General features: G+C 30.9%; 3 protein-coding genes across 3 annotated transcripts in view; all 3 read right to left on the bottom strand.

The window, feature by feature from the left end:
- Positions 1-25,388, bottom strand: part of LOC150094736 (cell adhesion molecule Dscam1-like) — a 298,945-nt gene that overhangs the window by 255,712 nt on the left and 17,845 nt on the right. The window lies entirely within an intron of this gene.
- Positions 23-4,218, bottom strand: LOC150094738 (junctional adhesion molecule A-like). The gene is made up of 2 exons (XM_090411592.1): positions 4,079-4,218; positions 23-321 (listed from the first exon to the last, which is right to left on the bottom strand). Exons 1-2 carry the CDS (start codon positions 4,173-4,175, stop codon positions 23-25), a joined length of 396 nt encoding a protein of 131 aa, XP_090267718.1. The 5' UTR covers positions 4,176-4,218.
- On the bottom strand, positions 5,558-10,688 carry LOC150094737 (fibroblast growth factor receptor-like). Its single transcript, XM_090411590.1, has 3 exons — positions 10,595-10,688; positions 7,813-8,097; positions 5,558-5,874 (listed from the first exon to the last, which is right to left on the bottom strand). Exons 1-3 carry the CDS (start codon positions 10,653-10,655, stop codon positions 5,558-5,560), a joined length of 663 nt encoding a protein of 220 aa, XP_090267716.1. The 5' UTR covers positions 10,656-10,688.

Genomic DNA, 25,388 nt, shown 5'->3' with positions numbered 1-25,388 from the left:
AGAAGAAAAAACAAAAAGTTAACTAGACATCAGATCTACCTTCAACAACTAAAGAAGCGCTGGCACTGTCTGAACCCGCATGATTCATCGCCATACAAGTGTAGTTGCCAATATCTTCAGAATTGATGCTGTCAATTAAATACATAGAAGTACGATCTGTATTTGAGATTTTAACAACTGATGAGCTCCTTATTTCTTTACCATTCCGAAACCACTGAAAAGATACGGGAAGTGATCCACGCTTGACACCACATGAGAAATCTGTTCTTTCACCAAGATGAAGATCTGTTGGAATGTAGATAGGACGAAGCACAGGCGGATCTAATGATATATAACACATTAAATCATTTCGTTCGTAGACATCATAAAAATGCTATTTGGAAATTTGTTAAAAAAACATGCGTTTCTAAAATGTGTATAAATTAAGATACATATCAAAATTTCACTGCATTTCTGGATCATCGAGAAATACCACCGAATGCTATTAGGGAGTACATTATTCAAGCAAAGTATCGCAATGATGGTTGAAAAAGTTATTTCTCCGTATATCGTTCCGATTTTAGTAATATATACTGCCGAAGCAGGTGCCATAGTAGGGGTTACGATCGTTCCTCCTCTCACGAAATCGGAGCGAAATATCATCTGAAATTTCATTAAGCTAAAGAAATATATGCTTTCTTGAATTAGAATACAATGTATCTGTAGGACATGTGTTGTTTGGTTGCAAAACTCCTAAGTCGAACATCGTCATGACGTGAGAAAGCATCATAAGGTTTTCTACTGAAACGTAGTTGGTCGATCTCATGCGATTGCGGATTTCTTCCTAAAGAAAAACAATAAAAAAATACTGGGGAATAAACCCGATTGGTAGATAAGCATAGATCTAATAGGTGGAATGAAATTGGGTGTGAATTGGCTTTCCGAATGAGACATAGGACTCCACAGAGGTATTAAATAACACTGAGATTAGCGAAATTTAATGAATTAAATTAGCTAAAGTAATTAAAGTAATTAAAATTAAAGTAATTATAAATATTTCACCCTCCCTTCCCTCTCAAAACTGAGATTATCGTACTCAGGCTTAAAAACGCAACAGTTTTTTTTTTTTTTTTAACCACTCTTAACATAGGAGATGTAAGCAGTATAATGCTTAAGATATATGCGGATCTGTTATAGATGAAACAAACTGTCCCTTTTTATGGCTCATTCATCTTGCTGTAATAAAAAACGTTTGTAGGAAAGGCCAGTTATATTTGATATTTGTTTCATTGCAATTCAGATGATTATGTTTTGTATGTTGTATCGGAAATATGAGGTCGGGAAGGGGGGGAGGGGACTAAAAGGTCAACGGTTCGTGCAAAAAGGAAAAAACAGTAGCAAAGGTAATAACGAAATTTATTTCTAATTTCTGCATATGGAAATATGGAAGAAATGAAATATTTAAATGCATTTTTAAAAATCTGTACTTGTGTATCCCTGTGGCAACGTTTTTGGTTCCATATAGATAGCCAGAAGAAAGAGCAATTATTCAAAATTAGTTATTAATGGAAGATTATTTTCGGGAAAGCCAAAATCAGTATTAGATGAGTATATGATTACTTTCTACTTGGTTGTAGGCGCATAAAACCACAGCATGTTTTTCCAGTCAATATACAAGTATTATGAAATAATACGTAATACTTGTATTATGAAATATTGTTTATTAGAAATAAATCTTTATGCAAAGTCGCATATAACGAATTACTTTTTATAAGTTTACTTCACAAAATCTGGACACGTATTCCTGCTTAGGATCGCTGGTGAATTCAAAGTTTCATAACTTTATATAATCATTCCATTAAACGAGACTTTTGTGTAAGAAACTTTTGTTCCAATGGACCTGTATTTATCTGGAAATAGAATAGTGTATAGGACAAACTAGGTTCTAGACACCAGCGAGTGTACAACCCTAAGCACACACTCGCTACTCTTCCCATATCACCATAAGTCCACAAATATAAGGAGCCAACAGACTCCAAGGTGGCAAAGTGGATAAAACTGATCTCTCAGAGAGCGCAGGGAAAAGATGCTAGACTGAGAATAGGCTGGAAGAAAGGCTTACAGTTTTACAGAGGATAAAAGCTTGATAATTTTTCTGATAAACTTTTGGCGTACGCGGATCGAGACTTAAACATGTTATAAGAAGGATATTAAATGTCCGTAGTTGTATAATACCTCATTTATGAGCTATAACTATGGAAATTAGAACTATTGTAGAAAAATATAGACTTAATGGTTGGAGTACCTGTAGTAAGTGCCTCTATATGAATATGAAGTGTGAGCTCAATGAAACCTAGAGTTTTAACGGGGTTTGACTTCTGAGGAGGGAGATGGTGGGATGTAGCATAGATGTATTTCTTTACAGGATTTCTATCTGCATAGTATAAACAGTAATCTATTGTCTTAGGATAAGCAAATTAGGAACGAAAGATTATTGTTGCGAAAGACTATTATCCTGTAGTGAATCAATTTCTTTGGTGGAAGATGTGCAAATCTAATAATGAAGAGATATAAACTGAAAAAAATGTCACCTACCATATGCCAAGATGGAGAGACAACGGTTCTCGGGATGTGACGCCCAAGATGCTCCATGTAGTAGAGAGCAAGGTTAGGTGAGGAAAAAATTTTTTTTATCCCCCTGACCGAGAAATTTTATTTTTGTGCCTTAGTTTCTATTTTCTCTATGATCAATATAATTCGGATAAAATATTAACGAGATAAATTACAAATAAGCTAAAGGAAGTATTTATAACAGATAATTCTTCTAAGTATGCAGTTCTACTAAAGAATGAAATAATGCATGTAGTTCATGTATCTTTCTGAAGACGCTGCAAGTAACGTAACAGTTGTAGCATATCTTCCACAGCGAGTATCGATTTAAACTATTGTAAATTTATCCAGCCTAATATAATACACATGAAAATAACCCAAGACAATCATAACACTGGGGTGTTTCATACTTTATTTTGATCCTGTTTGTGTCTTCGAGCACGTCTTATGGCTTCAGCAAAGTGAGAATGGATTTTGATAATAATAATAATAATAATAGTGATAACGGCAAGAAACTTCTTTTTCTAGTCTGTTTAAATAGATACCTCATTACTTCTGATAATGAATGAACTCACTCATTATACTAGTAACCGTACACTTTTAATTGCACACTGAAGCTATGAAAGTTTACATACTAAATTTTTTTTTATAAATACTCTAAATTTCGTTAAAATCTGTCTCCAAACTGGCCAATATATACGTTCAGACAAAGAAATCCTTGCTGACAAAATCACCACTAAACATCTTCTAGCTCAGGAATAAAAAAGTTAAATTGCACTCTAATATGTTATGCTTAAATGCTATGAAGTAATGATGAATATTGCGAACGAATGAGGTGTTAAAAAAGCAAGTATTTCAGAAAACGATCGTCTGAATACTGAATATAATAATTATTAGATAGTTATCGTTTTCTTAAATGGGATTTTTTTTTAATTTTCTCACATTGTTTGTTCATCCTTTGCTTAAATATGACACCTATTTTTACTTCTTCCACTGAGTGTTTGTTCAGCCTTCGGATGGTCAGAATTTAGTGAAATATTCAAACGACGAATAAGGAAATTTTATTTTTGTAATAACAATCATGACACAAAATATTCAGCGAGTGCACATCTATGTCAATAATCTTAGAAGTCGTTATGTTTCAGCAAAGAACTTGAAAAAAGAAGTTTAAATGCGAATTCATATTTAAAGAATTTAAGAATAATTACATATTCTTATGTAAATAAATAGAGAGCGATAAGATGTTAATCTCTGAATAAATAAGCTAACAGGGAACGGTCATTTAAACTGACTTTCGAAATAAGATATTTTAAAAGTATTTCTCTCATCATCACAGTAGACGAGCCATGTATATACTGTTATAGCATTATCATCCTTATAAATGCAGTATTACATACTTTTCTGTAATATTAAAGATATCCAATCTTATTTATTAAATTTTCGTTTTTAACAGGTCATTGTTATATAAAAAAAAAGAACATTAACTCACCTGCTGGATTCATTAGAACTGAATGCAGTGTAGTTAATAAAAATATGCATGCTGTAATCGCCATGTTCGATGAATGCAGCGACAGAAGTTTCACCATATAGATATATTTACTCCACCTCAAATATTATGATCACTCACCTATTTAGGTATCTGTAAACATCAGAAGTAATAAATTAATACGCTTTAATAGATAGCAAATGTATCAAAAAAGAAGGAAGAAAATTCCGATCGTTTATTACTTTTAAAATCTTACCTTTGGCAGCATTTGCTCCTATTCTTTCTCCATATTGAGAATGCCTGCACAATGCGCCACGCAACGCACAAATCTTGAACTACAAGATTTAAGCGTTGTGTGACGAAAATGCTCAACATCTGAAATTTAAATGTTGAGCATTTGGGCCATGTTAACCTTTTGGAATGTTATCTTTTGAAAATATGTAGTGATGAGAAACTTAAGTGCAATTGAAGCTGTGATGAATATCTAAATAATTATAATTCTATTTTAAGCAAATAACTTTTTTTTTCCCTTGAAGAGAGAGATCCATTTTTATTCTTTCTGTCTGGCTATATATAATTATGTTTTAAAATGTTATATATTTCAACTTACAGCATGAAAAGGAAGCTGACCTATTATAATATTACGTTTGCATCATTAATAGTCAACCGATAATAAATTCATAAATGAGGTATGTCGCATACATGATTATGACAGTGTGAAAAAAACTACGTATATGGGAATAACATGACCCCCCCTTTTCCTTTAAGGATCTGACTTCACCCTGAATTATTCCTTGCGAGAGGAATTTTTCATATTTTTCATATGTACGACCTTTAAAATTCGCTTAGTAATTTAATTAGTCAATGCCATTTTAGAATCAATCCTGCTATCAGGCCTAATGATACATAATCGTGATGCACACGAACTCACACGGTGCAAGTAATCGTGGTGCACAGGAAGAACTGCAGCATCGTATCTCCACTAGTTGTTACACTAAAAAAGCAAATTCATTTGTAAGGTTGCCCCAGTACTTCAACAAACAGTCAGTCCCCTCTCCATGTGCTGTCAATGCTTAGAACCAAAAATTTCATAGCATTTCCGAGAAAATCATACAGATCTTCCTCCACTTCTCTATGAGTGAATAGGTTTATAGTGATTATGAATTAATATTTATCATACGGATCAGTAATAAATTATTAAGCAAATCAATAACTTGACAAAAATTTTCATATGCCCATGGATTTAAAAACTACTGTCGAAAAACTCAAATTTCTTATAACATTACTCAAGTAAAAATCTGAATGAATAAGAAATTTCCGGTGAAAAATTGGTATAGTTAAAGTCATCTTTAAGAAGAAAATTCGATAAATGTTGTTCGATAAAAAAAAATTACCCATTTTCCTATTTCTGTTTTCAGAAATAGAGAAGTTCTCACAGAAGCGGATAGTAAACTCCACACCTTCCTTTAAATATAACGAAATTTACAATTTTATGCAACGAAGAATCATGCAACTACCTTCAACAATCAAAGAAGCAGATGAGCTGTCAGTTCCTGCTGAGTTTGAAGCAATACATGTATAATTGCCCACATCTTGAACTTTGATACGATCTATTAAATATACTGACATACGATCTGTTGTAGATATCTTTAATTCAGCACTCCTTTCTACATTTTTTCCATTATGGAACCATTGTAGTGTTACCGGGAGGCTTCCACTTCTGATGGTGCACATAAAATCCACTCTTTCTCCTAAACGAAGATCTGATGGAATGTACAGCGGTCGTAGAAGTGGAGGCTCTAAAAGAGACAAAATTAGTGAGATGATTGGAAATAACATTAGCCACTGATACCAAGTATAAAAAACATTCAGATTAACAATTATACATTGTATTTTATATTATATCAGATTAAAAGAATGTATTATTTAAGCTATAAGAGTTTATAGAAATTTTGAAAAGAATCAGATATAAGATCGAAGCGATATTAGTTTTCTATCAACGCATGTCTATACTGACATAATCTCTGTGTGTGTGGGTATTTTAAATTTCCCTATTAAATATTTATACTAAGAATGGCAGAGTAATACGCATATGTTACGCTCAGAGTAAATTAAACATAATGCAATGTTTAGCAATGATCTGAATAAGGTATATCCTTTTATATCGAAAAAGATAAATGAACTCTTTATTTATACTTAGAATATCTTGTAAAGTTAAATCAATCACAAGTATTAAAGTGCACAGCAGCACAGCCAGAACTAAGAGATGGGAGGTCTCTAATCCTCCTTAAGTTTAAAAGAAAAAAAGAAAGGAAGAAGCTAGATAGAATCTTTTCGGAGCGGTACAAGGCAACTTACACAAATACGTGCATACAGGTGCTGTAAACTTAAGACACGTGAATGGAGCATGCAATGCTTATTTAAATTTTAAACATTTCTGTTTAAAAACTTTGTTAATATTTTGGGCACAGTTTTACATTTTATACTGATAAAACAATGTTTTAATAAATGTATTTCTAATAAAATTAACCGAAATCATCTTTACAATTTCTAAACTACACCCTCCCATAAAACTATACTTTTCTATTCTGTATTCGCTTTAAGCCACATGTATTTTAAACTTTCCACTTCCAAATCCTGAAACGGAGGTGTTCAAAGAATACTTACTTATATAATTTATACATTTTAATATGTTATGATTTTTTAAAAATTTTAAAATCACTTCTCACATTCTTAAATTAACTTAAAATTCAAAGGAATATTGAAGTATGCAACAACTTACCAGGACCATTTGCATCAGTTGAATGAACAGTGAATATGAATAATAGCAGTACTATATTCCAGATAAATGCCGCCATTGACTTCTATCAGTCTTGGAAGAAGAAAATAAAACGTTGTATTACGTTAATGATTACGAATTTAACAAATTCACACACATCTTTAACTATTAATGAGAAAACAGGATGTTGTGACTAAATTACATAGTGCATAACTTTATATTTAAGCAAAATAATGGCAAAGCCATTAAAAACATTACCTATAAGTAGTCTTGTCTTGTCTTGAATTTCTCTTCACAGAGTGAGTGTAGCGCCACATATCGTTCAGAAGTTCAATTAGAAAACGAAAGTAGGAGAAAAAAATAACTCAAAATGGACAACGACTAATAAAATAAATATGGATGCAAATTCATTCTTATTATATACTAATGCATTTGCATTAGTCTGCATTTTTCATTATGCAGACTAACATTTTAAGATGCATTATCAATATACAATATTAGTTTTCTAATGTTCTAAATACTGTATTTAAATATACGTTATACATATGATATGCTACTGTAGACCAATAAAAATTGCTATTACTATAGCTTGCTGAATTCTGAAGTACGAATAAACTAACTGTAAATAGCTTTACAACGATCGTTCCCAACAATGATTTTTATGTGCTGATTTTGGACCTAAAAGACGAGTCTAATTTATGTATAATACAATTGTGTGCAATTAATATGGTAGGTTACTATATTGTTTGTAGTAACATTTGTGGTCTATCACAAGCAAAATTGTTCCGGTGCAATATTTGGTGTAAGACGTTCAAATTCTTTCACTGCAGTATTTGAAGTAATACCCAGCTATCTCTCTCTCACATATACATTCACACATCATAAAACGGGATTCTAATTTATGAGGGAAATATGTTTAACCAACTGCCTAGTTTATTTTAGATATGTGTCATATTACCTTCAACAACTAAAAGCGCACTGAAACTATCACTTCCAGCAGAGTTTGTAGCTACACAAGTATAATTTCCAATGTCGTCTGCCTTAACTGTGTATATCAAGTACATGGATACTCCATCATTCGTTGAAATTTTTACATTATGAGCAGTTTTGTCTATCTTCTTTCCATTCCGATACCACTGTAATTCCACAGGCTGATCTCCTCTCTTGAGGCCACAAGAAAAATCTACTCTGTCTCCAAGATGTAGATCAGAAGGAATATATACTGGACGAAGAACTGGTGGTACTAAAATAAATAATACCTAATTTTAACAATACAATTGCTGGTATATTGTAAATAATGATTAAGCAATGAAATCTTTTCATATTTTAATGATTTCAACACTTTAGGAAAATGTCATGAATTTCAGGTCTAAACCTGATTTAGACCAGATTTCAAAGAAAGCCAAATACTAGGTATGACAATAAACAAGAAGGAAATCCTGCTACTTCTCTGATTATTGGAATAATATCAGTATTCTGTTTGCTATCTTTTTGAAACGAATACAAAAAATAAGCGATGTTACTAATTAAATTTAAATAACCTAATTAATTTCTAGAAACTTATTCTTTTTTTCCCCTAAATTTATTTACAGAAAAAAAGATGAATATTCTTTATTCCCTAAATAATCACACACGCACCTCTATATTCATATCTTATCATTATCGCCTTTTCTATTATAATAATTTACTTATGTTAAAAGAGGTATAATGTTAAACTAAACTGATCAGAATCACCCAAAAGTAGCATAGCTCATTCAAAACAATTCTGGCTGGTTTGTTTAATTTTTACACTATTCCCAGAGATGCAGTATTTATTCCGACTTTAATAATAAAGCAGCATAATTTAACAGTTTTAATATTCAACTGAAATACCTACTTAACGTGAGTTAATTAAAAGATGAACGCAAACAAACGATTATTTGAGTTAAATATGCATGTATTAATAATTTATGCTGTGAAAATATTCAAAATTTGGTTTCTATTTACATTTTTTGATTATTTTGTCTACATTACTGGCAATATAAAATGATTCGTGAATACTTTTGCAAAGTATTCACAAATATTAAAATAGAATTTTAATATCTCTGAACCCTAAGCAGCTATGCTTAATGATTTCAAATAAAAGGAGTTTATGATCTGGCTGTTTTACCATACTATGTAGAATATATGCTGACCTTTCGTAAAATATTTATACTTCATTCTCTTACATGTATTTAAAAAAAAAAGCTCGAAGAGTGGTTGATACTCTTCAAAAGGTTCATTCAGAGCATGTGGTCGCAGTTGGAGTATTAAGAATCTAATTTCTCTGAAAGAGGAACTTATCTAAATGTATTTTTTTTTTTTTACAATTAAAGTACTAATCTATTTTTTTTTTTTGGCAATCTCGAAATTGCCAATTATACAGAACTGATTCCGAACTATTTGTCACCTGATTCAAATATCCTTTTGTTTTTGAGAAAGTGAAAACCATACTACTCAAGCAAAGCACAGTTGGAAGTGTTTGAAATGCTTATCAAAGACAAGTTAACTTTAAGTTAAAGATAACTTTATTGGACTTATTTGCTGTTTTTTCCCTAAATTATTTATATTTTGTCTTATTAAACAGAAAACAAGATAAATTTAATGATTTATTTGAACTGTTCAGTATTAATTATAATTATAAATTGAATACGCCTGTACTTTGAAGGTGGAGGACACACACACACACGATTTCATAAAAACAGGAAGAGAAACTTGCCACGAGCAACTTTCCTCTTTGCCCCTACTTCGCGTCAGTCTAGTATAGAAAATAACAGTCTTGAATTTATCTTTAATGAAGAAAGATCCATTAAATGCTTCAACATAGCAATGAGTCGTGTTAAAAAGAAGAATAAACGTTCATTATATTTATTATGGTTTTATGTCAGACTGGTAAACAGCATTTGCACGTTTATTTTTTTTTTATTAGTTTAAATCATTTTTTACTATTTTATTGCATTAACAACATTTTCTATACACTCATTACTATTTTTTTCATTTCGTAGAATTCTCTATTAAATTCTCACTTTTCCCATTGCTGGCTCTTTTACAAGATATGCCATATATATAAAAAAAAGCCTGCAAAAATTACCCAAAATTTCCTCTTTATAAAACATTAAGTTCATAATAAATTAAGATTTAGTACTTTGAAAGAATAATCCAGATTTGACTTTTATTTTTTAAGGCCCAATAAAACAGTATTCAGTTCTACGATTATTCACCTCTAAAAAAATAAATAATAAAAATGGGAGGGTAACATGCGTATTGTAATATTTTTGATCAGTTTACACCGACATCTGTCATGTCAAACATATTTAGTCAGGCACTAAATAATTTTTAGAAAGTGCAAACTTCCTTTCGTTTCAGGATCTGTGCCGAGTCCTTCATTTACTAGATATTATAGTATTAGTGAATGAGAGAATGCACAGTCCACTCACAAAGTCTGCTCTTAGCAAACTGAATGACAATGCACCGTGCATTCTCTCATTGACTAATCCTATAATTTGCTTTTACCATCAATATAATAAAAGATGAACAATGAAATATATTCTAATAATAAAACGGTAGTCAACTATGATAAAATATGATTTTCAGCATACTTTATAGTGAAATGAGACCATAATCCACACTTTACTGTGGATTATGGTCTCGATATAAGATACGTGCTGAACATATAATTATGTAATCTAAAAGCAATAACGAGCCCAACCAAATTTACTTACCAACAGCAAAAACTAAAGAGACTTCCATTAATGCTACACAGAAACATACAGCAATTGCCATTTCGTTCCTACGCAATAACGTTACTAGAAATATTTCTCTATTCCAGCTGGAAAGAGAGAACAGGAAAGATGAATTTCTAGAAGTGGAGCATAGAATTCAATGTGAGTAAAGGAATCTTTGAAATAGCAGAAAGTGTTGAAAATAAGCCATTTTTATCGAAATCTTACCTTCGCCGTGGAACCTTATTCTTCTCTGTACACTACTGCTTGGAGCGCCGCTTAACGACAAATACTTGAAACATTATATTTTTACTTATTTCATCAATGCAGTGCTCAAAGTACACGTCACTAAAAATAAAATAATTTTTGGAATCCACAAACAGTCGATGTCAAGACGAATACATATAACAAGTGAAACTTTCGGTGTTTCTTGTTGGAGTAAAACAATCGTTTTACTCCAACAAGGTGTTATGTATCTTAAATTTAGGGTGAATATTATTTTGAAAATCCTTTAATTAAAATCCTATTTTAATTGCAAATAACTCTAAATTCATACACCTTATGTTCAACCACATCTAAATACACGTATAACACAAATATAGTCACTGGTGTATTTATGGAAGATCTAATTTGTAATAGTTGATATTCCTTGCAGTGAAATCAAAGAACCTCAGTTTTTTTTTTTTTTTTTTGAACTTATTGGTAAGATACTTTGTTCAAAATTCGAGCAAAAAATGAATATATATTAATTACCAAATACCATTTTCTTGTTTCTCCATCTGTAAACTGAAGATAAGTATTTTTATGGGGGGGGGTGATATCTTGTTATATGAATGATCAGTTGAATAAAACACTACTCACGGTTCACTCTGTCAATATTTTTATTAGTTTATGGCAACCTATATAACATCATTACAATTCAGTTCAAAGATTCACTGACAGTCAGTTTTTAGAAGGAACACAGGAGCATGTTTTATTTTATTTTTTAAAAATTTCTTTCATTAAAAGCATCACGATTACCTGAATTGTTTACAATTTTCATTTTCAAATGGTCTATTTAAAAAAAAAAGTGTAAAATTGAGATGCCTGAAATCAGATATGTGAAGCAAAATTTGAAGCACTGTTAATTAATATAACAAGCTTATAAGACAAGTATAGTTTACTATTGTCTACTGACCTTCAACTAAGAGAAACACTGTAGCAGTATCAGAACCTGAAGAACTCGTCGCAATGCAGGTATAGTTTCCAACGTCTTCAGATCTGATGTTATCAATTAAAAACACAGAAACACGCTCTGCTGTGTTAACTTTGACATCTGGAAAATTCTGGATGTCCTGGCCATTTCGATACCACTTAAATGTTACTGGAGGATCTCCTCGTTTCAGACTACAGGTTAAATCTATTCTTTCACCAAGTCGTAAGTCTGATGGTATGTATAATGGTCGAAGGACTGGAGGATCTAATTAACAAGATTAAGATAAGTTATTTACTTTATTTTTTTTGTTGGCATGTAATTTTCTTGAACAGTGATCAGAGCCGTCGTTATGTTTTGAGTGGTGTTCAACTGAAATGTAAATGAAACTGATAACACGACCTTTTGTCTCCAACTCTCTTTGGAAATTCTGTCCTTGCACATTTTAATACGTTTTAAGAGAATGTCAAAACTAAACAAAACTAAATAAAGCACTCTTGCTGAATGCGAAAGCAGCTACAAGTTGTCTCAACAAGAACAACAGCTCTGACAAAAATACTATTTAAAGGGAAAAATCAAAAAGAAAACTCACTTTTAATTTAAAAATATCCTGATACTTTAATCGGCCCCAATATGGCACTATATAACTTTTTTTTGCAAGAAAAAGCTTGAATTAGTAAAACAGTAGTTATTTTATGTGAGTGGTTATTTTATCAACCGTTAAAATGAGATGCAGCTATGCAATTTACATAACCTGAGAAGAGAAAGAAGCAAGTTGCAATATGGTAATGCATCTGTAATTAAAAATGTTATTTTTGATTGAAAAATTCGCATATTATAATCAAAACTGAACAAGTATTTCTTCTACAGAATTCGTGAAAAAAGCTGAGTATTTCCGACTTGTATAGGCAAAAAATAAGCTAAACAAGACGAAAACAGATATACGATTATTTATGACACTGTTCTAATAAAACGCACTATGAAACTATAATGACTACAATATCAGCCAACTATTATGAAAAATATCAAAAAACAGAAAAAGAAAATTTCAGACTGAATTTAATTAAGTAATTTCAGACTGGAGAAATCTGGTGAGAGAAAGTGACAGAAATTCCCATACTCCTGGAAGGAATAATTAATTTAAGAAATATGCATAATTGTGCCTGAACATTTTGCATTTTCAAAAGTTCCAAATTACAAAAACAACTCAATCAAATAGGACTATCGTTAGAAGAATTAAAACAAATGACAATTTTGAATATTCATACCGGAAAAAGGAAAACTTCATTCGATTTCATTTCACATCATTAAAAAAAAATCTTCGACTTGCTTAAAATTCACAGATATTGTTACATGTTGTATTGCTAGTGGAAAGGAACCATTTGCCAATGCAGCTGAGTGAGGAGAGTGAAGTATTTGACTAAAGCCTTAAATTTAAAATTTACTAATTCTTAAAAATTTAATTAAAAAAAAAATGCGCATTTTATTTCAGATAACACAAAACTCGAACTGGCCCTAGGCCTTTAAAAATGTATAGGAAATGAAGCTGCAATGATAGTAAATCTAGATGTTTATACGAAAAGAATCCCCGCCCCAAAAAAAAAAAAAAAAATATATATATATATAAAATGCAAATTAACAAAAAAACATTGTTCGAAATGAATTTTTTTTTTTAAAAGAAGTATTGGAAATAAACCGAATAACAATGAAAGCCATACAAGAGTAAAATATTAAAAAGATATAGATCACTAATTTGAAAAAAATAAAAAAAAAGTTTTAGTACAAGGATATTTTTCAAGACAAAAAAAACAAAAGACTGCTTTTATGCAACAACACATGAAACAATTATATATAATTGCATATAACAGCTCCTGTAATATGCAATTACAGGAGATCTGCATCTCCTGTAATTGCAATTACAGGAGATCTGAAGATCTGCATTTAAAGACATTTCCTAAAAACATGAGTGAGAAGACTGCACAGATACTAATAAATCATTAGGAACTATACAAAGAAACTACTTTATGGGTAATTTTAAAAATAATAAAAACAAGATAATATATGACAGAAGGCACAAAAGAAGTTTCAAAAAAGCACTCCACCCCAAATCGAACTTTACACTTAAGAATAATTAGTGAAAGAGGATTAAAAAACGCAACGAAATTTCCATTTGCTTTGACTCCGTAGATATCCTAACGCCATAATAATAGCACTTAGCATATACAGGTTTAGACTTGCCTTAATGATAACAATCATGATTACTTCTCCTCTTCAACCAATGAAGCCGGACAGGCATTTGCTTGTTCAAGCTTCAGTGGTCTTTCCATCTTGCAGCCGTCTTCATCTCTCTCTTTCCATTTGGTCTATATTTATCCACCTCTATTGATAGCCGACATCTTTCCATCTCAAATAGATGCTTTTTTCATTTTTCTCTATATTCCTTGATCTTTTCATTTACGTTGTAAATATGTAGCTCTTTCTGATATCTTCATTTTTTATATGGCCAAATTTTGTGCATCCTTTAATTGCTCTTAAGAATCTAATTTCTGTAGCTTGTATTTTATTTTAATCTTTCTTATTAAGTCCATGTTTCCGAACAATATTATAGCGTCGGAGTAGCCATTATGTTATTAAAGTTTAGTTGAGTTTCTCGTCTTGTTGTGTTCTTTTAACTGTTCGAATTTTCTTTATTTTTTTTTCATCTATATCTTTATCTTGTAAATCTGTTATTATGCAGCCTAAAAATTTAAACTGTCACCTGTTCTATTATTTTATTTTCTATGACTATTTTTGATCTAACATTATCTCGTCCTTAAAAAATGCCATGGCTTTGTTTTCTTTCGTGAAATTTTTACTGTTGACTTATTTTGTTTAATTCATGAACTGATTTTTGAAGGTCATCTTCATTGTCTTGTAATATAATCTGATTATCTGCATACAGCATTAGATTGATAACAGTTCTTCTGGTTAGCCAGATACCTTGTTTTTTTATTGTTTTCCATTTAATAATCTCACACACACACACACACATATATATATATATATATATATATATATATATATATATATATAATCGTGATTACTTATCATTACATAACGAGCATTTTTCTATAAAAAAGACAGAGCGTTGCCTTTTTTCAGTCCTTTATTATCTGCAGCGAAGTAGCTTAAAAAAGAAGATGTTCACGAAGGATCAGATACACCGTTAAAAATATTTCAACAATTTAAGAAAAGTGGAGGGCAACAATTTCGTGAAATTCACTGCAGATTTTGTAGGATACAATAAATATAAAAAGTGAAAAATAACACACTAAAAAAGAATGCTTGATAATAGTTATGTAAACAAAAATCATGACATTCTATTTCCACCATCTACTAACTATAGAGAAATAAGCACTCGAAATAAACAGAACAATCATATAATGACTGAATGTCATCTAATGATTTTTTTTAAAAAAAAACTTACTAAGTAAATTAGTTTGAAAACACGAGTAAAGATTAAATAAATGCCAAATATGCTTGTCACTATTAGATAGACAAAAACAAACGTAAATCAAAAGTATCGAACCTTTTAGGTGGGAGACGAAAAAAGAAGAAAATCTGTAAGTGAATTTAAAGTCATATAAAGGATAAAAAATTGTAGATTTAACAATTAACAGGCTAACAAAGCATAAAAAATTAAAGTTTTTATTTTTTATTTTTCCCCTTTAAAAAATAAACTGCTTGATCACCGAGCAGAAAATAATCAGTTTATAAAATAATTTTACCTTAAGTTAACTATATACCTAAATTTTGAAGATCGGTTAATTTATGCAATAAAATATATAATAAAATTAAAAATTAACTACATATTATAAGAAAACTGAATCTTACCTAAAGTTTCGGCTTGGAAAATCTCAGATGTTGTGATTAAGAAGCTGCAACACAATATCATACGTATCGCCACCATGACTTTTCAATAAGACTGGGTAAGTAAAAGTGAAAGGCTACAACCAAATATAGAAAATATGAGAAAAATAGAATGACTTCAAAAACTATAAAATCTCCTGTGGAATTCCCAGTAAGTTTCTTACACAAAAATTTGTAGGCAAAAATTAGTTTATATTATTAATTTACGAAATTTGTTAAGCGTTTGAAAAGATCATGGCTCTCATTTTACATCCTCCTAACAATCTGTTCTGGTGTACAGCGCCACATAACGTATGCACATGAAAACAAGACTTGGAATATTTGTACAGAGCAAACATTTCTGAATATTTATTTGAAATTTAATTATTAAAATAACGTAAAATTGTATTCCCTTCATATAAGGAAAGGAATACAATTTTTATGGATATTTTATCTTGTGGCCATCATAAAACTCAATTAAAGTTATAACGATATCAGTAGTGGAAAAACCTGGTTGCAGAATGAAGAAACTTGAGTTCTCCATTCTGCAACCAGGCAAATCACTTTATCCAAAAATTATGTGGAGAACATCGAATGTGTACAGAATGTTATCCAATGGAAAATATGTTCCATCAAAATTATGCAATAATAGTGGACTGTAATTCCAAGTATAATATAAATTATTCAAATTTAAAATATATAAATAGGATTCCAAGTTTTCAAAGCATGAAAGTGAAGTATCTTTGGCATAGAAAGAAAATAATGCAAAATTTATGTTACCTTGTGAACAGGAATACTGATATCTAGGAAATGCTTTCATTATTTTAAAAGAAGTTTTTACAGAAATTCTTATTCTCGATTCATCTATTGTAATTTAATATTCACTATTTCCATATATGTTCCTAATTCGAAATTTATGAATTTCTGTAAGACGTATTGCTGGTGACAGATCTCATTTTATACAAACGGAAAATCCAAAATACTCATAAAATTATGATACGGAGCTTCGCAAAATCAACTTCTACCGAACTTTCATAATATTTGAAATTTTAAGTATTAGATTTTACTACATATGCACTATTAATCCATACCTTCAACCATTAGAGTGGCAGTAGAGGTATCAGAACCTGCCGAGTTAGTAGCTACACATGTATAATTGCCAATATCACTTGCTTTGATACTGTTAATAACATACACAGACATGCCTTCTGTTGTTGTAACTTTTTCTTCAGCACTACGTAGTATTTCGTGTCCGTTTCTCAACCAGCGGAATGAGACTGGAAAGTCTCCCCTCTTTAAAGTGCATGTTATCATCAAACGTTCTCCCAAATGTAGATCGGCAGGGATGGAAAAGGAACGAAGTCTGGGTGGCTCAGCTGCAATTGTTTAAAATATGAGCTACAGACATCAGATTATATAAAAACAAACAGCTTATTTAAAATAAAAACAAACAAACAAACTGATATCTAAATATTAAAAAACAAATGAATAAAACAAAGCAAGGTACTTAGTGCTCGTGTTTGGTTCTTTATTACCCTTAAAAGTTAAATAAATAAATAAATATATATATACTGTGCCCCTAACAGCAGAATATCTGAGGAATAAAATACAATTTCCAAAAACGTTTTGGATTATACGCTCCTTGAAAATGAAAGGATACTTTACTAGGTTTAGCATATCTTCTCTATTATCTCGATTTTTTTTTTTTTTTGTTATAAGTGAAAGAAATGTGAAATGAAGTTAATGTAAAAGGTAACATAAGCAAAGCGAAAGCGGATACCGTGTTTATAAACTCATATTTCATGAATAATAAAACGAAGAATTACAAATGATCGGATTTCAATGAAGTTTTTATAACATATACCGCTAATTATATTCGTTAAAATCAACGGTTTGTAACGTCATGATATGCGATGGCTATTTCCAATATCAAGTGTTCAAATTTTTTATATTATTTCTTTATTAATTTCTTCGGCTAATTTTGGTAAAAATAACTACCAATCTCATTTCCTTGTAGATAACTTTAGACCTTAAACCTTTTTTTTTTCAATATGCCATTTCTATTCTGCTCAAAACTAAATGGTGATCACGTTCTATTTCAAATTCCCTGTATACCCTTGTATCCTGATATAGAATAGAATCCAGGGAATTTTAAACTTCTATAACAATTATGATATCATGTGAATATCATAGTTTACAATAATACAAAATGCCTGTGTTTTCTCTTCATATGAATTTATGCACATTTTATCTCCATGTGCACATCTTATGTTGGAGTGTATTTAATATCAGTGATCACTAGTCCATATCTTAAAAAGAAATCCAACAAGTACTTAAAGTTATTATTTGGCTCATTTCTCAAAATTTTAGAAAATATTTAGATTTCTGGTATTCATTTCCCACTCTACTGTTTATATTTCCTAAAGGACCAGCTTTTCCTTTTTCTTTGTGTTTGCACTTCTTCCTTAGTAAAGCCTTAAACACAAATAAGTCTTATTGTCTAATTCCTCATTCTGAAATTTGCCCATGTCATTCTATATGAAAACGTCTGCGATTTAAAACATTTATTTTATCTTGATAAATGTTTTAGAATTCTTACTCTCATAACACTAGTAATATTGACTAGAAGAATTAATAATTCTTCCGCCAATTCCGCTTCTTTTCAGTTGATACTTCAGTTCTACTGATATTGAGTTTCTTCAAATAGCTAACTTCTCACGGTTTGCCTTGGTACCTTGAGGAAAACAGCTGGAACCTTGTTTAACCACACACGACGCCTCAGCCGGAATGGCGTTTCATCATGTGGTACTGTTATTTTGTTTTCCGTTTATAGCTAATAAAGAAAAATTTGGTTGGATAAGTCCCATATTGCTAGTTCACTCTCGCTGAACAGTATTCAGGGGGATACCTACTAACAGAGAACAAAATAATAGATTGGGATTGGACATTAGGTCATAATTCCCATTCGGTTCTCCACATTCCTTAAAGCTATACGAAGGTCTCCTCCCAGTCAGGGCCGAGCTTCTCTATAAAGGGACCCGAGTGCAAGAAACCTTTTGGGGTCCTAAAATATTTTTCAAAGGTAAAAATTAAAGGATTCGAAATAAACGTATTGTAAAACCTCTTACCTGCAAATGATTTTGGCATAGGAAAACAATAAAAAAAACAATAAAAAAAAACACATTCGAAATAGAACAGGTTAACATAACATTTACTGAACACAAAACAAAAGTACTAAATAATTAAAATAAATAAATATTTAACACAAACAAAAGTAACCTGGCTCACCACCTAGCACACAAAAACTATTTACAATTAATTATTGCTTAAAGTAATAAAAAAATTAATTTAAGCACATAAAAAAATAAATAGGTTTACTAACACGTATATTGTTTAATATGTATTTATTTAAATATGCAATTTTTTTTTGCTATGTCATTAATCATTTCCGAAAAGTTACAATTTTTGACAATTTCCTTTTCTTGCTCTTGCAGAGTAAGTGCATTTAAGAGTTCTTTGCACATACTTGACAGAAGATAATTCTTTATCAATTTTAATTTGCTAAAAGAACGCTCTGCACTTGCTATAGTAACTGGTAACGTAAAGAAAACTTTCAATACAGTTAGCACATTTGGAAATAGTTCATTATAACTATTATTTAATATATATATTGCAATGTCTTGCGCGTTATTTACATTTTTTGGTCCAAGATCAATTCTCGTAACAAATCAATTTCCTGGATTGTCTTCATTTACATCTTTACTATAATATTTTACAAAATCCCTTGGGCGGTTTTCTAGTTCATTTTTTTCTAATGTTTTTATATCAGTGATTAATTTAAAATAAGAAATAACATTGGGTATATTTTTAAATCTCTCATCTATTTGTACAATAACAGTATCAATCACAACGTTGAAAAAGTGACATCTAAATTCCTCTACCGGGTTTAGTAAAACTTCATCTTCTGCTAGTTCGGAAAATAATATTTTTCTTTTTCGAATTCTTTTTTTCAGGGAAGTCTTCGGAAATATTCAAGTTTCGTGCTATCATTTTTGCATCGTCTAAAAATGTGTTAAATTTTGATCTTAAATTTTGGATATCATTTTTAATTTTATTCACTAAATTAAAAGCAGAGTCAAGAACAATTGTTTTTGCTTGAAATAGTTTGTTGATACTATCAATTATTGACAATATTGTAAACCATACCGATTAAAATAAATGGCATTTCTTGTAATGAATCTAGTAGACTTTTAGCTTCGGAGACTGCTATGTTATCGTTAATTGCACCAATAAATTCTTCCATTGCATTATAAGTTTGTTCAAATTGTGTATACACTGCTTTGACTGCGTCTATTTTGGCTTCCCATCGAGTATCACATAATGGTTTAAGCGTAATATTTAAATGCTTTTGTATAATTTCCCATCTTTTTGTAGATGCAGAAAATATGCAGTATAAACATTGCAATATTCTGAAAAATTTTTTACAATATATACTACTGGAAGCAGCATCACAAATTATCGAATTAAAAGAATGTGATGAGCAAGGTACATAAATTGCATGAGGGTTTAAACTAATTATTCTATATTGTACGCCTTTATATGTTCCCTTCATATTGCTACCATTATCGTATGCTTGCCCTCTACAATTCATAATATCTAAATCAAGCTCACCTATTCTTTTTAAAATCGAATTTGCTAGTCCTTCGCCAGTTACTTCAATAAATCCTATAAATGACTCATTTATAATTAATTTTTTGTCTACAAAATTTACATATCTAATAATTATTGAAGTTTGTTCCTTGTGAGAAATATCAGGAGTACAATCTATTTGGATACTGTAATATATGACTGATTTTATATCGTCTTTAATTTTATTAAGGACTTCATTACCTAATGCAGCAGTAATTTCCTCTTGAAAGCTATGCGCCAAATGATGCACAATTCTTTTTTTCCTATTTTTAATTCTGTTTACATGATCCATTAGCACAGGATCATATTTACTTAATAATTCTATTCAACTTAAAAAATTTCCATTATTCGACGTTCCTATTGTTTCATGGGATCCTCGAAATGACAGATTATTACTTGCTAAAAATAGAATTACATCTACAATTCTTTAGAACAGTAATTTTAGACGTACCGTTTCTTTATTTATATTAATTTGATTTGTTCTGTCAACAGTCGAACATATATTAAGCCTTTTTAATAATTCTTGCCAAACAATAAAAGAATTAAAGTGACCAACAGAAAGCTCATGATCTCGAATTACAGATGACAGTTTTCTCCATTTATTAAAACCATATATAAATCTTGTTGATTGATCTTTTCCTCTTCTTTTGGAAAATAATACACAACAAAAGCAAAATACTGAGTCTTGAGCTTTTGAGTAAACTAACCAGCTGCGAAGCTGAGTTTCATCATCTGGCATTTTTTTTAAATAGTACGATGTAGAAAATGATCTACCTTCAACATTCTTAACGAATGCGTCTTGAAAATGTTGTTTAGGTCCGGTTTTAACACAAAATAATCTAAATTTATCAGTTATAAAATTTGGCCACAAACCTGGATCATTTATATTCACTTGATCACCATCGTTATTTGCTGTATCCAAAAAAATCTGTATAATCAGACGCATCTTTTTCGACGAATCCCACAGTTTCTACATTTTCGTTGAAAAGTTGTGTAGCTTGTTTAGAGTTTTCTTTTTCAGTTGAAGTTTGAATCGCAACTGCTGAAGTCGTAACAATTTCGTTGTCAGATTTATTTTGTAGCCATGAAAACAAATCTACTTGTGACTTTCTGAGATTTTGCTTTTCTTTTTTCTTTTCTGCTGATTTCCTTTTTTGACACCCAGAGGGATACTTTCTTGGCATGGCCATTATAGGTTAGGCTTTGCCTGTCGAATAAGTAAATAATATTAAATATTAATAAATTAAAGATTTAATTCGGTATATTAGTCAAGTAAATAATTGTTTAATATCTGTCAGCATTTTCAGGGATACACTGGTAAGCAATGGAAAGTAACAAAAACTAGGAAACTAACCGACAATTTTAAAAATTATATAAAGTTATCACTGTGCGTGATACAATACGCGTGTCACAAGTACAACGTTTTATTTGTTGAGATATTTGTTGTAATTTTCATGAAAGTTCATTTCTTTTTGTTTAAATGATCTAATAAGAGTTTTCCATATATCTGGTAGGATGGATTCTTATTTAAGTTACCTGTTGAACGGGCGACTGTAGCAGCTTCTTTGAATGTTCTGGAATGATAGTTCTCTTCTATGTAGGGCATATGACTCATATCCCATTCAATATTATGGTTGGTAGAGGCAAAGTGGAAAGAAAGTCCTGATATATCTTGTCTGTTATTCCTTACATAGCCTATGTGTTCTTTCTTTTTTGTTTCAAAACTTCTAGATGTCTGTCCGATGTAATTGATGCCACATGAACAGGGTATGCTGTAAACTCCAGAGTATTTGTAGAAAGGATGGCTATCTTTCGGGGATCTTATAAACTTTTGAATGGTCTCCATAGGTTTGAAGGTTACTCTGATATTATATGGTTTTAGAAGAAAAGCTAATTTTTTGGATATGGTACTAACAAATGGAATTGTTATAGAGCTGATGTATTGGGTTTCATCCCGTTGTCTTTGTGGTATGTCATCGAAGAGAATCTTGTTGATGAGTCTTGTAGGGTAGCCATTTAGGGATAGATCTCTGGATATTTTCATTAATTCTTCTTGTAATTCGCCAGGGTCTGTGGTACACTGTATAGCTCTTTTTTAAAGCATATGGATAATGCTGAGTTTCTGGGATATGTGGTGAGACGAGTCGAAATGGAGGTAGCGTCCAGTGTTGGTAGGTTTTCTATATACCGACAGGTTGATGCTATTGTCAGTTTGTTTCTTAATAAGGACCTCTAGGAATGGAAATTTATTATCTTTTTCTAGGTCCAATGTAAACTTGATAGTGTTATGGAAGCAATTAATTTTGTTTAGATAATCCATTAATTCTTCTTTTTTGTGATTCCAAATGATGAAAATGTCGTCAACCTACCTAAACCATGTAGTTGGTTTAGGGGTAATTTGGGATAAAATTTGAGTTTCCAAATTTTCTAAGAATAGGTCAGCACAAGAAGGAGAGAGAGGGCTACCCATGGCTAATCCAGTGAGTTGTTTGTAGTAGGTTTTTTGCCATGTAAAATAATTTAAACAATGCTTGAACAACTTGGTGATGTTTGGTGGGAACAAGTTTTCTAAGATGTTGATGACTTCTGAAACTGGAATATTTGTGAATAGACATGTGACATCCAGGCTAGCCATAATATTATCTTTGAATGGTCTATTAATTAATTTGAACTAAACAAAATTAATTAAAGCAATTAATTTTGTTTAGATAATTCATTAATTCTTCTTTTTTGTGATTCCAAATGATGATGATGTCGTCAACCTACCTAAACCATGTAGTTGGTTTAGGGGTAATTTGGGATAAAATTTGAGTTTCCAAATTTTCTAAGAATAGGCCAGCACAAGAAGGAGAGAGAGAGGGCTACCCATGGCTAATCCAGTGAGTTGTTTGTAGTAGGTTTTTTGCCATGTAAAATAATTTAAACAATGCTTGAACAACTTGGTGATGTTTGGTGGGAACAAGTTTTCTAAGATGTTGATGACTTCTGAAACTGGAATATTTGTGAATAGACATGTGACATCCAGGCTAGCCATAATATTATTTTCAGAGATATGGGTGTTTTTTAATTTCTCTAAGAAATATTGGGAGATCTTGATATAAGAATCCGTGTTGTGAATGTGTTCCAGTAACATTTTGGCTAGATATTTTGATAGTTTGTAAGTAAATGCTGACAGATATTAGTCAGTGAAACATGTCGGATATTAAACAATTATGTACTTGACTAACATACCGAATTAAGTCTTTAATTTATTAATACTAGTGGTCAAGAAAAAAGGTCATAATATTAAATATTTTTATCCCATGAATTAACAAAAAGATAAATATGTACACAGTTTTTACAATATTACAAAAGCATGTGTTTATTTTTTTCGTTTGTTTACTTCAGTACATCAGTTTCACCCTTATCTATCACTATTAACTGAGTTGAAATTAACGTAGTTGAGATCTAATCAAGCGCAGACAACACTTCATAATCCTGAATATTGATAATACAGTTCACATAGCTTTAAAAATAACTTACCGTATTTACTAGAATATAACTGGTCCTCGCGTATAACTCGCATCCCTGATTTTACTTTGCGAAGAAAAGAAATTTAAAATTTTTGCGTAACCTCGCACAGAAAAAAAGTTTAATTACGTATACCTCATGGCAATAGTTACTTGCTTCCCCTGGCAAACCACGCGCCCTCCATACTAGCCAATACGTCTGCAGAAGCAATAAAAGCAGGTCGTTTTATTCTATCACTGAATAAGGTACACACATTTGCAGTCTGTGCAATATATTTCTCAACAAATAGTGCAATTAGAGACAGCTAGAATAAAAATGGCACTAACTAATGAATCTCATGTCCCTTCCACCAAAAACTATGCTATTTAGCTGCAAGCAAAACCATATGCTGCACTGGCAAACACTAAAAACTAGATGTGTGGGAATCTGTCCCCCCTAGCTCAAATGCAGAGCAACAATAAAAATCAACAGAAAATGTTAAAATTCGTAAACGTGTTAAAGCTAGGAAATATATAGTGAATATGGCACTTTCAGATATTGAATTTGGTTGAAGAGAATTAACATTTCAATTCAAAAATTGTCTTCTGACTTTTATCTTTGACTCGCGCGATCTTTTGTTAATACCGCCAATCATATGCACATATCTTTACTGGCCTAGTGCCATGGCTGTCTGTTCATTAGTCATTCGTGAAGGATTGTTCATTAAGTATTTAAAGTCTTGTAAATTACTGCTAATTTTTGCTTGAAATAATGAGAAAGCATATGGTGCTATTTGGGTAGGATGCACACAAGGAAACGGCTCTCTAGGCAGGAAATAGCAATTGCAATATATGTGGGGATTTTACGAAAAAATCTGAAAACTTTAGTTTCCGAAAATCAATGTAAAGGAAATTTGCTTTTATATCTAATAAGTTAAACATATTAATTGACAATAAATACTTCCAATCCATATTTTAATGACTTACGATTTAATAAAATACAAATACACTTTAGAAAATGGATACGCTCTTTACGAAACATGAAAAGATATATCAAATGATGGTAAAGGAGTCACGCTATGTCTGGATGCCTGACGAATAATGCAACAACTGAACTGGACAAAACTTATACATATCGCGGAGATATATCGATGGCTTGGAAATAGGACGTTTGTTTCTAATTTTCTTATTACTTATTATTATAAAACAGTTGGTAGAGTTTAATTAATTATTGCATTTTTATTTGGTATAGCTGTACTTAATAAAATTGTATTATATTAAGATGTTTGAAATGTATTTTTTTATTTAATTATTTTTTAAGATGAGCCCTGGGTTGCGTGCCGGAAAAAAAAAAAGTCATTGGCGTGCACGTTTGGCAGGCATGTTAAGGGTTGTCCATCCCTGCTCTAGACTAACCATATATAAAGAATATAATAATATTTTTTCAACGGTTTCGATAACGAGCCAAATGATATAAATGTGTAACAGATTAGAAAAAAACTAATGATAAATCAGGCATTTTAGGGTAAAAACGAAA

The sequence above is a fragment of the Typopeltis vanoorti genome, chromosome 21, assembly GCF_054136105.1.
Source record: "Typopeltis vanoorti isolate ZY-2024b chromosome 21, IOZ_Tvanoo_1.0, whole genome shotgun sequence".
Taxonomy (NCBI): Eukaryota; Metazoa; Arthropoda; class Arachnida; order Uropygi; family Thelyphonidae; genus Typopeltis; species Typopeltis vanoorti.
Note: the sequence above shows the minus strand (reverse complement) of the source record. Positions and strands in the feature narration are given on the sequence as shown.